General features: G+C 40.7%; 1 protein-coding gene across 2 annotated transcripts; it reads left to right on the forward strand.

Moving 5' to 3' along the window:
* The first annotated feature begins 8647 nt into the window (after positions 1 to 8647).
* On the forward strand, positions 8648 to 14607 carry erlec1 (endoplasmic reticulum lectin 1). Of its 2 annotated transcripts, none has more exons than XM_042065954.1 (14): positions 8648 to 8998; positions 9470 to 9574; positions 9929 to 10009; positions 10243 to 10320; positions 10473 to 10536; positions 10660 to 10709; positions 10862 to 11085; positions 11242 to 11383; positions 11775 to 11933; positions 12519 to 12578; positions 12843 to 12967; positions 13231 to 13308; positions 13409 to 13484; positions 13626 to 14607. In XM_042065954.1, the coding sequence occupies exons 1-14, from the start codon at positions 8852 to 8854 to the stop codon at positions 13695 to 13697; spliced, it is 1461 nt and encodes a 486-aa protein (XP_041921888.1). In that variant the 5' UTR covers positions 8648 to 8851; the 3' UTR covers positions 13698 to 14607. The 2 variants fall into 2 exon arrangements, with proteins under 2 accessions (XP_041921888.1, XP_041921890.1); XM_042065956.1 differs by having other exon boundaries at positions 10476 to 10536.
* The last annotated feature ends 139 nt before the right edge of the window (positions 14608 to 14746 follow it).

Here is a 14746-nt window from a genome sequence, read left to right on the forward strand (position 1 = left end):
CCATGCTGAACACCATACTCAACAGAAATGCAAAAGTGGCAGTCCCCTCAGTTTCAGTTTGTTCCACAGTCTTTCTCTTTCTTGCTTTTTCTCTTCCTCCATTTGACACAAGTAGTATTCATTATGAAAAGGAAAAAAAAAATCCAGCGTTAATTGGCTGATAGTGCACATACTTTCACACATTCCAAGACATGTGAAGGGAATGGGTCAGTTAAAAGCAGCTCTACCAGCAGGTCTAATTAAAGTCAGTGAGAAAGCTTACCTGAGGTCAGGCCTACCTAACGCAGTGCAGTCGCAGGTTTTGTCAGGCTTTTTTGTTTTTTGCTTTTTTTCCCCCAACAAGTTTCGGTCGATGGTCAGGCACATGAAACTTAATGGCCATGTAGCCCCACTGGTCTGATAAAGAATAGAAGCTTTTGGTTCCCGGAGGCCACTTTCCCCCACACTGCATCCCCCAAAAACCAAGCTGGGTAAAACAGAAGCAGTTTTCTCTTGTATAAATGATGTTTTCTAAACAAAGTTCGGGAGGAGCCCTTAGGGATGATTGACAGCAATTAACTCACCTGTCTTCCGCCGCCAGGGTATTTAAGCCGGCCTCCTTATCCATACGTCACACGCTGCAGTGCTCGCAAACCATGCAGCAACAACTACTCTGAGCCCCAAGACCCATGCAACGACGGCTTCGATGAGCTCCAAGAACCACGCAGCAACTGCTCCGCTGAGTTCCTGCAACCCTGCTACAACGGCTTCGCTGAGCCCAAAGACCCATGCAGCAAAAGCTACATCGAGCTCCAGGACCCACGCAACGCGTACTTGCCGCTTGCCACACTATACTTCGCAAAGGGTTCATGTCACAGCACTCTGATTCACCCTCCATCATATCCACATCCTCCATCACAGGCCTCCTTTGGGCTGCTGAGATGTAGTGAGTCTACATGCCCCTCGTCTCATTTCATTCCCGATGGCAGATCTTGAGAGTTAGACCAGGACACAATTACGTTTACTACCAATCAGACTAAACCGATCAGTTCCGAAAAGGACACTCCATATTCATATCCAACTCTGCCTCAGATCCTCAGCTTTCATACCCATCACACTACATCTCATATCGGTCAGCTCAAGCATCGCCTACTAGCCCGCTCTTCATCTCAGATGAAGGGTACCCATCACTCGTGACAGGTTCCAGACTCTAATATATATCCTTGTCAAATCTGGTTCCCGCAGACCGCTACTCTTTGCATTTAGGATGGGAGCTGCTACTACAGCTGCATGCATTGGCCTATCAGAGCAGCAATCAAATACTGAGCCGTTGGTCCACAGATGCCTATCAGTCCTACTGTACATCCACTCCATCTAGTGGATCTATGACTTGCTAAGCAAGCGCTAATGTAATTTCGGTATTGGCCTTCCTTTCTGCTCTTTTGGGGTGCAAGCGGCCATCGCTCTATCGCGATCTCCGCTTCAGGCATTCCATGACCACGGCCAGTCACCATGCCAAACACGCGCTTAGCTTATACACTCAGTATAGCAATCATGCCGACTGGCGAACTAGTGAAATGATGTTTTCTAAACAAAGTTCGGGAAGAGCCCTTAGGGATGATTGACAGCAATTAACTCACCTGTCTTCCGCCGCCAGGGTATTTAAGCCAGCCTCCTTATCCATACGTCACACACTGCGGCGCTCGCAAAATTATCCCTCCTCCTCCCCCTACTCCTCCATTTCACTGATAGCCCAGTTATGCATCCTCCCTACACTGGGGGGTGCAAGCGGCCATCGCTCTATCGCGATCTCCGCTTCAGGCATTCCATGACCACGGCCAGCTACCATGCCAAACACGCACTTAGCTTATACACTCAGTATAGCAATAATGCCGACGGGCGAACTAGTGAACTCATAATAATGATGAAATTGGTGTGGCATGTTGGATTCAAACTCATAACATTCGTGGTGTAGTGCCACATTGCAAAAAAATAGGGCACTTCATTTCGGCATTACCTTGTGGCAAGAAATTTGACAGGTAGGATTGTGTATGACAACCTCTGGACGCACGCCATGAGATTTCATCTATAGGGGGCGCTACAATTTACATATGTATAGAGCTGTATAGATATGGCTCTGCATATTTATATATCTCAAGAACCACTTCAGCTATGAATTTGGAATTTGATATGCTTACACCTGGCCACATTTGCTCACATGTTGTAAAGATTAATTTCCCCAATCAACAAAAAGGCCACCAACGGCCAATGAAAGTTTAGCAGCCAAAACTATTTTGTGCCAATATCTCATGATGTGAAAGTTCACAGTTAATGTGATTTGAAATTTGAAATGCCCCCAGTGTCCAGAAGCATGCCAAACTGCCAAAGCATGCTGACATCTCAAGACATGCATGTGCCAGTGAATCAACACGTGTTGTTTTTGTGTATTTCTATGTTTCTTTCTAGTAACTACTGGCTTAAATGGACAATCCGCCTCTGGTAAACACACACAGACTGAAATATAGGCCCCCAGCCTGAATGTCTGATCATTACAAACCTACTATATAACATGTATGTTTCACATTTTGTGTGAGGCCATTGAATGTACAGTGTGTGCATCAGTTGCAGGGGCTCTACAAGGAATTTTTGATTAATTTATCCATCCATCCTTCTATCTGTCTATCTAGATATCTGTCAATATAAATTTTGTTGAAACATTGTTGTGCAGGGCTTGTAGAGGGCATATGGGTAATGCATTTTTTCATCTTTAAAAAAGTTACACTTCTTGAGATATTTCTCTTAAATTAAAGCAACACCAAAGAGTTTTTTCTACCTTAAAATAATGTTTCCAAAATCGTTTCAGTGGTTCATCAACTCGTAACAGGGTGAACGGCAATTCTGCATTCGCTTCGCGGCCCTCTATCGGCTATAACCGCACTATGCAAGTTTGCCAGATCGGGTAGCGGATCTGTAGTTTGATGGAATGAGACATAAGGAACTACAAATTTGACTTGCATCTGATGTCGCAATACATCGTACTTTTATAAGTCATGCAAAATATTCTACCTTGTCTGTGGACATCGTTATTGGCAAAGCCGGTGCTGGATAAACAAATAGTGTGCGTGCGACAGAGGGAAAGTTCTTTGGTGTTGCTTTAACATAAAATTCTCATTGAAGTCTAAGCGACAAAATCAGTTTTATTATAATGATTTCAATTAGATGTCTTAACTGGATGTAGGCGAAGCAGTGCTGTGCAATTGTGCCCCATTTGGAGTAGAACTTTTGTCAGATGTCGTTTCCATTTTCTTTCTGTCGCTCCTGTTGTTCTGCTACAGTACATGATGCAATAGAATGGCATATGTAACAGATTCAATATGGACAAGAGAGCATTCAGTGCTATGTGACAGTCGGAGGCTTAGTACAAGCGGTACGGCTCTATCTCTATGTCTCTCTCCATCCAACTAGGAATATTTTTACAAGCTTTTTGTAATGGTCATATTTTAATCTGTTAGTGGTTTTCAAATACCATGGAACACAGCAACAATACCTCATAATTTGATAATTTGGGCTTTATTTACAATGAATCACTTACTTACATTTAAATCTTCTATCTTCTCAAAGAGTTATGATAACACACCCATTGCTGTGCCACTGATAATCAAAGCCCTTTGTATCAAGCTTGTACCTTTGCTTTTTGTTTGTTTAAGAAAACTGATGCCACTTTGGGGAGGCTGGACTAAAGAGTGCTAGGATCAGCTTCCCACTCATGGAACAGCTCGAGAGACTTAACAAACCCTCTTCTCATTATACTCTCAGTGGGGAATGCAAGAAAGCCGCACATTCAAATCGCCTGGCAAACTTTTTTTTTTGTAATCCAGGCTTTGGTCTCATTTATGTCATGCTGATTATTTGTTATGGTTGAATTCTTCTACAGTTTCTTATTGACCAATACTGGCAAGGCAAGGCAAAGCAAGTTTATTGCATTTCATACTCAGGGAAGTTCAATGTGCTTTACATAAATGGAAGCAAATAATAATAGAAAATAGTAAATAAACAAGGACAAAATAAAAAAAAGACCATAAGTAAAAGACGTAAAACACAAGAGTGCATCTGATTAAAAGTAAAGCTCTTTGCAGAGCAAATCTTGATCCCTTTCCAGGAATCAGTAGTGGTGTCCAGCTTCATTGACTAAAGAAAATCAGAGAAAAAGAGGTTAAATCTTACTATGTGTTATGCTAGTTTAACATCCTTTTACTAAGACATATCTTCCTTTCATTTAAGTGTTGCTTTCTTGGTGCATTGTCTTTTGCATGCAACCATGTGCAAGGACCCAGAAAATGTAATGTGTGCTGTTCTCTAATGTGTGTGTACAGCAATCCAAAATTTACTCTTTGTATAGCCTCTGGTCATTAAGCTATGGTTCTGCCAAAATAATATTATGCAAGAGCATGTACTTAATCTAATTAAACCTCTAAACCTCTCATAACGGTGATTGACATCTTCCTGGTCATGTACTGTAGGTGTTCAACAGTTAATTTTACTATGGTATGATTGGGTGAGAAAGAGGAGAGAGAGAAAGAAATTAAGAGGGAGACAAATAGATTTATGTGGAGCTTCATGAATGTTTATGAACACACAGAGACTCACACTCTACTCCAAAATAATTTCTAACTGGATGCAATCACAACATGCCGAGGGCAGAGTGAAAATGTTACTGTTTTCTGCCCACTATCTTCATCACACAAATGAAGGAAAAATCCTGGCCTTGGAAATGGAATCAAGGGAAAAGAATTAAAGAATCACCTCATCCCTCAATAAAATCATGCAGCACAGTTACCATAGAAACAATGAACAAAATCTTAGTATAATTGCAATGCACCTCTCGAAATGCAAGACAACAAAACAACACTCAACAAAAAGGCACTTGGTATGAGAAGAAGACGATATAATGTAAGAGGATGAATTCTGTCGGATCACCCTTTTAATGTGAGAGGAGGTGGAGAAAATGTGATGTTATTTCCATAGGCACGCAGACAAAATGAAACATCCAGTATAAGATATCCTGACATATAACTCAATCTACAGCCCAGTTGTGTGGGCTTACTGAATGCACTTTGCATGCAGAATATGGTACACTAACATGAAACTTGTTCAATGATACTTGGTTGGTTGGTCCAGTGAAATTATTAGATTACCAATAAGCCCCAACCTGAAGAAATTAGAAACTGGTGCGTAGAATTAACAGTATAATTAATTGGGCAGAGTTCCGACACAAGTATTAGACAGCAGTTCAAGAATATCTCTTTTGAGATAAATTTCATCTATTTTTATCAAGACTCGCTTGCCATTTGGCATGTGTTTTTATCCTTTGTTTTGTGTCCCCTTTCCTCTTGTTCAGTTTGTCCATTCCCCTTCCTTTTGTCAAGCCAACACTTTACTTTGTAACCTGTTCCCTCTCTCCCTTCAGTCCAACCATCCTTCTCTGCCAACTCAACAGCTCCACCAAGTGGCCATTGGAGTCAACCCACCCAACAATCTTTCAATTGTGGATAATCATGTGTGATATTTAGGAAAATGGTCCTTGTTTCAGTTTACTATTCAATTGTAACTATTTGTGTGGATTATGGAACAGATCATTTGGTAAAATCAACACAGATGTAAAGAATAAACCCTGAGACATAAAGGATTAAACTAATTTCCTTTCCTCACAGTCTCAGAAGATAATTGGGCTTTTATACCTTTTTAGCTATCTTGTTTTTTTGGTAGGCTAGCTATATACTTGACAGACACATACTACGGGTCCATCCTGTACTGTTCATTAAGTAAACTATAAAGGCGCTGTATGGTTTAATTCAGTGCAAAGGTATCAGAATGATACAGACCGTGGGGAAGGCCACTATTGCTCTGCGTTTTCATTTAATTTCATGTTTGTCCGTTGTCTTGAATGCAAATGCAAGTCTCCTCTCTATACCTCTAATAAATGATACAGAGCTCTGGCAAGATGCCTTTGGCAGACAGGGGAGGGAGTGCATACCATCAGTGTCTGAATAATTAAATATTAATTGATAAGTAAATAAACCATTTTCGATGCATGATCCAACAGTTTGACAATTACATTTTCAGATTTTCATCACAGGAAGGAATGCCACTCCACTGATTTCTTTATGAAAGAAAGGCATACATATAAACATGTTATTACAGTCATTTTGCCATGTTTACCTCTGACAGAACCAACTTCATCATAAGGGACAGGACAGTTGACAGGGCAGTGCGATGGATGCATTTTCACCACATAGCAACCAGCCAGTGCCACGAGTACAAGGTCATAAAGGCTACTTTACATCATATTGACTTTGAGCTTACCCCAAACAGCATAGTTTTTCCACTGTGTGTGTGTGTGTGTGCGCAATGCATTGACTTCCACTTGAAGCTGAATGAGAAGGAGAAACTAAAAGGAGGATTGCAATGGATGACATTTATGTTACTTCAACATTATTATATGGAAATACATGAGATGTGACTTGATGAGAGCCTGGTAAAACCTTGTAAAAACTTTGTGAAAGGATATCTAAGTGGGAGTGGCCAGGCTATCAAAATGTACCTCAATTAATGTAAACATAACAGCTATGAAAAGAGAGAAAATGTATTAGCCTTAAGCAAAATGGACAATGAACAATGAACCAAACTCATGTCTGACATGTTCAGAAGACACCGGAGTGCACATTCAAGCATCGCTCTAACAACTGAATCCCTCAACCCAATTGAATTGTTATCTGTATAGAGATGCTGCCTCTCTGCAGAGCCAGTCCATTCCCAGCCAGTGCTGTCTCTATTCCAGCAAGCTCATTTCCCATTAAACTGTCTGAGCAGTAGTCTGACACTTTCCTCCGTGAGCTCTCACAGCGACTCCTTTGCACAAGCAAGCTGGCTATCGGGGAAAGAGAGACATTTATCTGAAATTCTAATGAGAAGAGACCAGCCACCCCCGAATGCAGTTTTATATAGAATATGCCTGCCTTAGTGATGAGTCACCCACACAGTACTTTGAAGTTGAACATGTGTTTGAGAAATGTTTTGGCTTGGTTTATTATTTCTTATAAACACGCTTCAGCCATGAGGGGAGCTTTGGACACATACAGTAATCTAATCTATTCCCGCTATCCCCCACTAAGGAAGGCATACAACTCACATTCAGCGTCTAAAACATGAATTTATATCATTCACCCCAAACTATTTTTTTCTCCACACAGCTAAATAGGCTACTATGCAAAAGTGTGCAGTGTGCAAAATCTCCCAAGTGAAGCATGTTGCATATTTTGCATGATTTGTATATAATATTTCACAATCATCAGGTGTGTGATTATTTATTTCCTATTCTCCAAATGCTCAGATGGCCAGTTCTCTGGCACAGTGTGACCTCTTTGTTATTAGCAGGGTTGGGCAGTATTTCATGCATGTATTCAGTAATATATTTATAAATATTATATATTTTTAAATATTTGAAATGCAAAATAGTATATTGTAATTTGTAGCCTTATCATTTTTGTATGTAGCCTAATTTGTATCAATATATACTGTAGGCCTATGTATTTTAAAAATACAGAGAATACTTTCCCCAAAACTGTGAACAATAGGTTTTTTTTACATATTTGGCTACAGTAGCTTAGCCTACAGCCTATAAATTACATTGTAATAGGCCAAATAGTTTAAAATAATGTCGAAAAGCCTACATCAAGCAAAACAGTAGCCTAATAATGACAACAATATCAAATATATGAAAATATTTTAAGAGTTTGGTTCCAAAACGCTATCAGTGTTTCCCATACATTGACTTATTTGTGGCGGCCCACCACAATATCAACATTGACCACCACACAATGATTTTCCAGGTTGCACTAAATTGTGCTTAAACCTGGTTAGCATCATAACCACACTGTGCTAATTTGTTAAAAACTGTTGTATTCAAGCTAATTCTGCAAACCAACCACCACAAATGGAATTCAATTATGTGAGAAACACTGGCTATATCTCCATTTTAAAAAACATTAAAAAAGTCTATGCTATTTAATTGTGTATTTCAGGTAATAGCCTATGAAATGAAATAGGAAATCAAATTGCAGTTGTGTTGTTTTGATTGAGAAAAGATATATCAAATAACAATATCTAATTACAGTTCTACTGAAATTACTTGGAAAACAAAATGGGAAAAAAGGATTTATGAAAATTCACTAAAATGGTGGATATGGCGTGTTGGAACCAAGTTCATTTCTTTTTACGTTTTCATAATAACAACAACAAAAAACATAGCTCTCTGAGACCATTAATCAGGCCTAAGTGCAAGGTGAACATGAGACTTTAAACATTTCTTGAAAGTGCAGAGCTTATATGTGAAGTATGAAGGATAAAATATGAATTAGCCTAGCCTACCTCCACGTTTGAAAATAATTGCCTGGAGCAAATGTCATCATTGCTATCATACAATGCACCTTGGAAATATGAGCTTATCTCATAGACAGGCTTATCTGCTGTTTTTGAAATAAAGAAACAATAAGGGCATCGAGAAAGGAAATTACGATTTCTAGTTTCCGGTTTATTTTGACATTATATTGTGTCTCTTAATAGCCGTTTTCACGCTCATCGAAACTTCCCGGAAAGGGACGTGGCAGCCTATCGACTCACTTCCTTCTACTTCTGTTGTCAAATAATCTGCAGACACCGAACATACACACAACCACCAACCACCCCACTATCTGACTGACTGCCTGTCTAGTGTATATTGAACTGTTGCAGTGCATCCAGCGTTTTTGACCGTGCATTGTGCTTCCATGCGGGGATAGTAACGTGACCACAGCACCGTATAGGATACGGAGCGATGCACTCAAATCACCCGTTTTTCGTATTTGTCGTTCGGGTCTTGGGGGTTTGTTTCAGTGTTTCGGCGAACAGGGGAGGAGGCTACCCTTCATTTACTGATGAAATCCCATTCAAAATCAACTGGCCTGGTGCAGACGTCAACCTGGTAATGTTGTGTTGGAGGTCCAGATATCATAAATTGTCGACCAGTTATTAATGAGTGAACGATTTGGGATGCTTAGCTGCTAGCAGGTTGACAGTAGCAACAAACATCCTTGGAAGCGAGCTAATGTTAGCTTGTTAGCCAGATGACATGGACTTATCTAAAGTAACTTAATTTCCTTACAACTATCCCAACCAATTTATAAAAAGTTAGGGGGTACGAAAATATAATTGTAGCCACCCAACGTAGTGTTGTGAGATTAGCGATCATTTCGAAGCTGACTTTGGTATGTAACGTAAACACAGTGGCTAACACTGCTGTCCCAGTGAAGTTGCTGTTTTAATAGACTGTTGGCCATGGTGTGATGTAGATTAAAGATGTTTCAGGTTAAATAAAGCTAATAAAGCACTCTGGTGTGGGATTGTATGCTCCCTGTATGTATGGACCCTTACTGACCTTACTTGTGTTTCACAGCCTGCATCAGGGGTTCTCTACAAAGAGGATGACTTTGTTATTATGACGACGTTGGAAAAGGAGAAATACAAATGTTTACTGCCTTCGTTAACAGGTGGAGATGAGGTAATTGAAAGTCCCACTGGTGTAGGCGTTGACATGTGTTCCTTGCATAAAAAATTGAACGTTAAAACATGTACAACACATTCAACTAGATTTTTTTAAATGTCAAAAACTGAAATTACACTCTTTCTGGGAGTGGTAGTGTAGTTGTTAAGGAGCTGGGCTAGCATGCAGTAGTCTGAATAGTTGAGGGTCCCGGCTTCCACTGTTGAAGTGGAAGAGCAAAGCACTTAACCCCTTAAATTGTTCTGGGTACAATGTAATCCCTGGTAATATAATTGACATATGTAAATCACTTTGGATTAAAAGTGTCTGCTAAATGAATAAATCTGAAAATCTGAAAATTTTCTCCCTCAGAATGACGAAAGGGAGTACAATGGCCCTAATCCGGATGCTCTTCTTGATCCGTTATTCAAGCAGAGCAGCTGCTCATACAGGGTCAATATAGTTCCTCTTTTCTACTCTATCTACACTGTCTAGTCTCTCATGCTTCACTCACTTCCAAGATAACTGCATTGTATTTTCAAATAAGGGTGGAGACTAATAGACTGATAATCATTTTGATAGATATCATTTTATTTGTTTATAAATAAATATATATATAATGAGTTTACACAATGCTTTAGAGATCTGCTCTCTGCACATGAATGCTAACTGTGTGTGCTTCGCAGCTTGAGTCATACTGGACATATGAGGTGTGCCATGGGAAACACGTAAGACAGTACCATGAAGAGAAGGAGACAGGCCAGGTCAGCTCACAACAAGTTGCTTTCTTTTAGCGTGGGATGGTGCTCATAAGTTAAAGTTGGTTACAAAAAAAATGTAATGAAATGGAAACGAGACTAAAAGAAGGGGAAAGTGGCTTGATTACCTTAGAATAACATTTTCTGGTTTTGCCTAGAAGACGAATGTTCAGGAGTACTACCTCGGAAACCTGCTGAAGAAGAGCACTGATCCTTTAACAGGCAAGTGTAGTACACTGTATGTCTGCTCAAACCTAATTTTCCCTGAGTTGTTATGTGGTCACTCAGTGAAATAAACACTGAGCAAGGAGAAAGATAATGACATATTTATTATACATTTTTTAGAATCGGAATCTGAAACAGGTGGGGAATCGTCATCTGCGAAAGATAAAGAGGTCCGTGAGTATGCAGCAAAAGTAGTAGCGAAACAGCCGAAGAAATCATTATTTCTGGGCCAACTTCACTCATCTCACCCGTCAGTGGTGTAATTCCTCTGTCAGTCTCCTATTCCCCCAATCACTGAATGTAATTACTGTGACCTCAACAGGTTCTCACTAAGAACATTGAGGGCCAGCTGACACCATACTACCCTGTAGCGATGTCTGACGGGACACCCTGCTCGCTGAAGCAGAACAAGCCGCGCTCCACCACTGTCCTGTACGTGTGCCATCCCGAGGCCAAGCACGAGATCCTCTCCATTGCTGAGGTCACCACCTGCGAGTATGAGGTGGTGGTGCTCACACCTCTACTCTGCTTACACCCCAAATACAGGTAACTACATTGCCACCAAGAAGCCATCTCACGCCATTTGATGTCATGAAATTTGATGTCATTGAAAACTCATAGACTGACTCTGCGCTTTGCCCAGCATTTAAATTAGGGTCCTGTATGTCTACATTGACCTGCTGGTATGCCCCTGTGCTCCAGGTTCAAGTCTTCGCCAGTAAACGCCATCTTCTGCCAGGCTCTGTCCGGCTCGCCTCTCAGGCCACAGCGCCTCTCCAAGCTGGACCAGGAGCAGCAGGACCTGCTCAAGCCCCCCTTTGGCTCCTCCACCACCGAGAAAGAGGTGAGGGAGAGCGGAGAACGCCTCCTGGGTCAACGCGTCCATCCAACCGTTTCTCCCTCACTTTGAATGTTGAACTTGTACTTGAATGTTGATTCGGCAATTGGAATGTTTCTTGTTGTAACATTTTCACCTACTGTGCCTTGATCCATAGTTGTATTCCACTACTGAATTACCCATGTATCCCCATGTTGGTCCTTTAAAATAGTTCAGAACTGGCAATATTCTGAAATTAACAACTGGTAGGCAAAATATATACTGAACTAGCTGACGTGGTTTGAGGTGGACTTAATAATTTCACAAATATTCAAGTTGGGTTCTGGACAGAGGAGTATGTCATTTATTCAGTCTGAAATCTATTTCTCATTCATTCACCCATTTTTTGTTTGAGCAGGAGGCGCCTCCTGTCCGAGAGGAGGCCTACACATCGACCCATAAGCCCATGGCTGTCGGGGGGCAGTCTCAGGTGGCCGTGGGTACCACTCACATCTCTCGGCTGACGGATGAGCAGCTGATTAAGGAGTTCCTTAGTGGCTCCTACTGTTTGCATGGGGTAAGTCTTCTACTACAGTGTTTCCCAAACTGTGTGCCGTGAGGGCTGCACATGTGTGCCACAGAAAAAAAATAATATGTAATTTTTAATAATCATTTCATTTTGCACATTTCACACAATCTTGATTATTGATACCATTTAGGCCTATATTGGTCAAGGAATGTTACACTTTCATGCAACTAACAGCTTGTTGTCCACTACGTCATGCTGTATTATAGCTGAAAGGCACTGACAAAAACTGTATAAATACATAAAAAGGATGCCTGACCATGAAGATGACCCACCCCTTTTTGAACAGAAAAAAAGAAAATTAAAACGAAGCAACGGACACATGGTTGTGTCCAATCATGCTTGAGCTATGGGTTGGGCAGGGCACAATAAACAAACCTATGTTGTGGCTTTGGTATGCTTAATATTATCATGGTGGTTGGTGTGCCTTGAGATCTTCTCATAGTCAATAGTGTAGCATAAGATAAAAAAAGTTTGTGGAACACTGGTGTAGTAGATACTTCAATCTGTAGTCGAACACACTCTGAAAATTGAAACTGAAAACTGAAAATCGAAATGTACCCCTTTCTGCTCCAGGGCGTTGGGTGGTGGAAGTATGAGTTCTGTTATGGCAAACATGTCCATCAATATCACGAGGTAAGCATCTTTGAGTGTAATGTTCAAAGTATGTTAACTGATTGTTCACTTATCATATTTTTCTGATGCACTTGAATGATTACTCGTCTCATAACTGCAAACTCTGACGAAACTTACCCACAAATACATGACTGGGAGTAGGATAGCACTTCATTGCCCTGACCACCGGGCAGATCCGTCACATGTCTTTTCTCAATGTATTGGATGGCCCTTCAAAGTGAATAGTTTCTTGAGCATGACCGCCATTGTACTGTGGTCTTTTAGGACAAGGAGCAGGGCAAGAGCACAGTGGTGGTGGGGAACTGGAACCCTGAGGAACATCTGGACTGGGCAAAGAAGAATGCTGCACGCTCCTATCTGCTGAAGGAAGAAGGCCTGCAGAAAGTCAAGTATGCACTTCTCCTCTTGCCCCCCCTGGAGCCATCCCTATTTTCTTTTCTTCCTTCTTCTCCTTTGCATGTATGCGGTGTTAGTTATGAGATGAGGTGGTTGCTTACGGTTGTTTGATAAGTGCGATCATAATCACTCTGTAAAGATGCTGAATGCAATCTCTACTGTTATAGGGAGATTGCATTTAGCATTTCCACACACACACATTTAAAAAAAGAAGGATGACTGTGTATGTGTATATATTTATTGTCTTCTCTTTTAGAGCCGTCTCACACTTCTATGGGCATGGGGATGTGTGTGACCTGACTGGGAAGCCAAGACAGGTCATTGTAAAGCTAAAGTGAGTTCCATTTTCACAAATGGTTGTTTGTGCAGGTGTGCATGTGTTTGAGAGAGAGTGAGAGAATGTTTGCTGACTGTTATCTATGGCTCACTTTCAGGTGCAAAGAGTCAGAATCTCCCCACGCTGTCACGGTGTACTTGTTGGAGCCAAACACCTGTCAATACATACTTGGGGTGAGCAAAAACACTACTGGAGCTGATCTGGTTACTGAAATATGTTGTTTGTTGCTATAGAAAGCACTTGGTGATATCAGCAGTGGTGAACTGATGCAAATGAACTGATATGTTTTCAATGTTGTGTTTTTTACTGATCAGGTGGAGTCCCCAGTTATTTGCAAGATCCTGGATACTGCTGATGACAATGGCCTGCTGTCTCTTCCAAGCTAACAAACAGCGAATAGGAAGAGACTTTAGACTTATGTTACCATGGACACGGATAGATGGAGAAGAAGAATGTTCTGAAGGAGTGTTACTGAAATGGAGTACTCAGGCTTTATCTAGGCCTGGCTGAAACGCTCAAGAGAAGAAAGGAGAGGAGAGAAGTGGAACAGAGGTGGTGTGAACTAGCCAAACTGGCCTTAATGAAACAGCACCACTTGGCAATTTTCGGATTGTGTGCTCTCATCCCTCCCCAGGCAGGCAGCCGTGTGTGTGTGTGTGTGTTTGTGTGTGTGTTTTTGTGTGTGTGTGTGTGTGTGTGTGTGTGTGCATAAGTAACAATATGGCAGTTGATAAGTCTTCATCCAAATGGACATGATGCTTCCATATCACCAGTAACATTTCCATCGGGTTAATTAAGTTTGAGGCTCACTGAGACAAAGAAAAGGCTTCTGGTAGGTCTTACAGGAAGTAACCAGAGCAGCACTGTTTCTCCTTTTGCTGTTCCAATCCTTTCTTAACTTATTTAGCAAATTTCTGTTGATTTAAAAGCTTAACATCAGCATTTGCACTTATTTTTTATCAATTTAAAATCATTAAATGAAGATGGATGAATTTTTTTTTCCGCAGTAAGAACTGAAGACCGCTTAAAATTCTGTGTTTGCAAGAAATGCTATGAACACTGAGGTAACAAAGTATATCCAGGGGTATCAGCATGATTGGTTTTTAAATGTAGGTTGTTTTTTTATTGTAAAAAAATATATTGGTTTTGTAGGTGATGTCCTACCTAAGGAAAAACAGATAAACCACTGGAGTTCCAGGCAGTGGTAGTTACACTGGGATTATTACTATGGTGTAGGTGATGCAAAGATGTACAAACAAAATAAATTGATGAATAAATATGATTTAATGTACCTCATATTTTTTCCATCATTTTTGTGTTCTTGCTGTTCGGATTGGAGTTATTAAATATCTGTGTGTAAATTTTGACTAGTTCTACCAAAGATCTTTGATTTGAGTGCTGGGTTATTTAATTGTTTCTACCCTGAGTTGACATT

The sequence above is a fragment of the Alosa sapidissima genome, chromosome 16, assembly GCF_018492685.1.
Source record: "Alosa sapidissima isolate fAloSap1 chromosome 16, fAloSap1.pri, whole genome shotgun sequence".
Lineage (NCBI taxonomy): Eukaryota > Metazoa > Chordata > Actinopteri > Clupeiformes > Clupeidae > Alosa > Alosa sapidissima.

Coding starts and splice junctions, on each gene's coding strand:
- erlec1 (XM_042065954.1), top strand. CDS start 8,852: ATGCACTCAAATCACCCGTTTTTCGTATTTGTCGTTCGGGTCTTGGGG. Junction 10,537..10,659: donor GAGCACTGATCCTTTAACAG/GCAAGTGTAGTA, acceptor TACATTTTTTAG/AATCGGAATCTGAAACAGGT. Junction 11,934..12,518: donor GCTCCTACTGTTTGCATGGG/GTAAGTCTTCTA, acceptor TTTCTGCTCCAG/GGCGTTGGGTGGTGGAAGTA.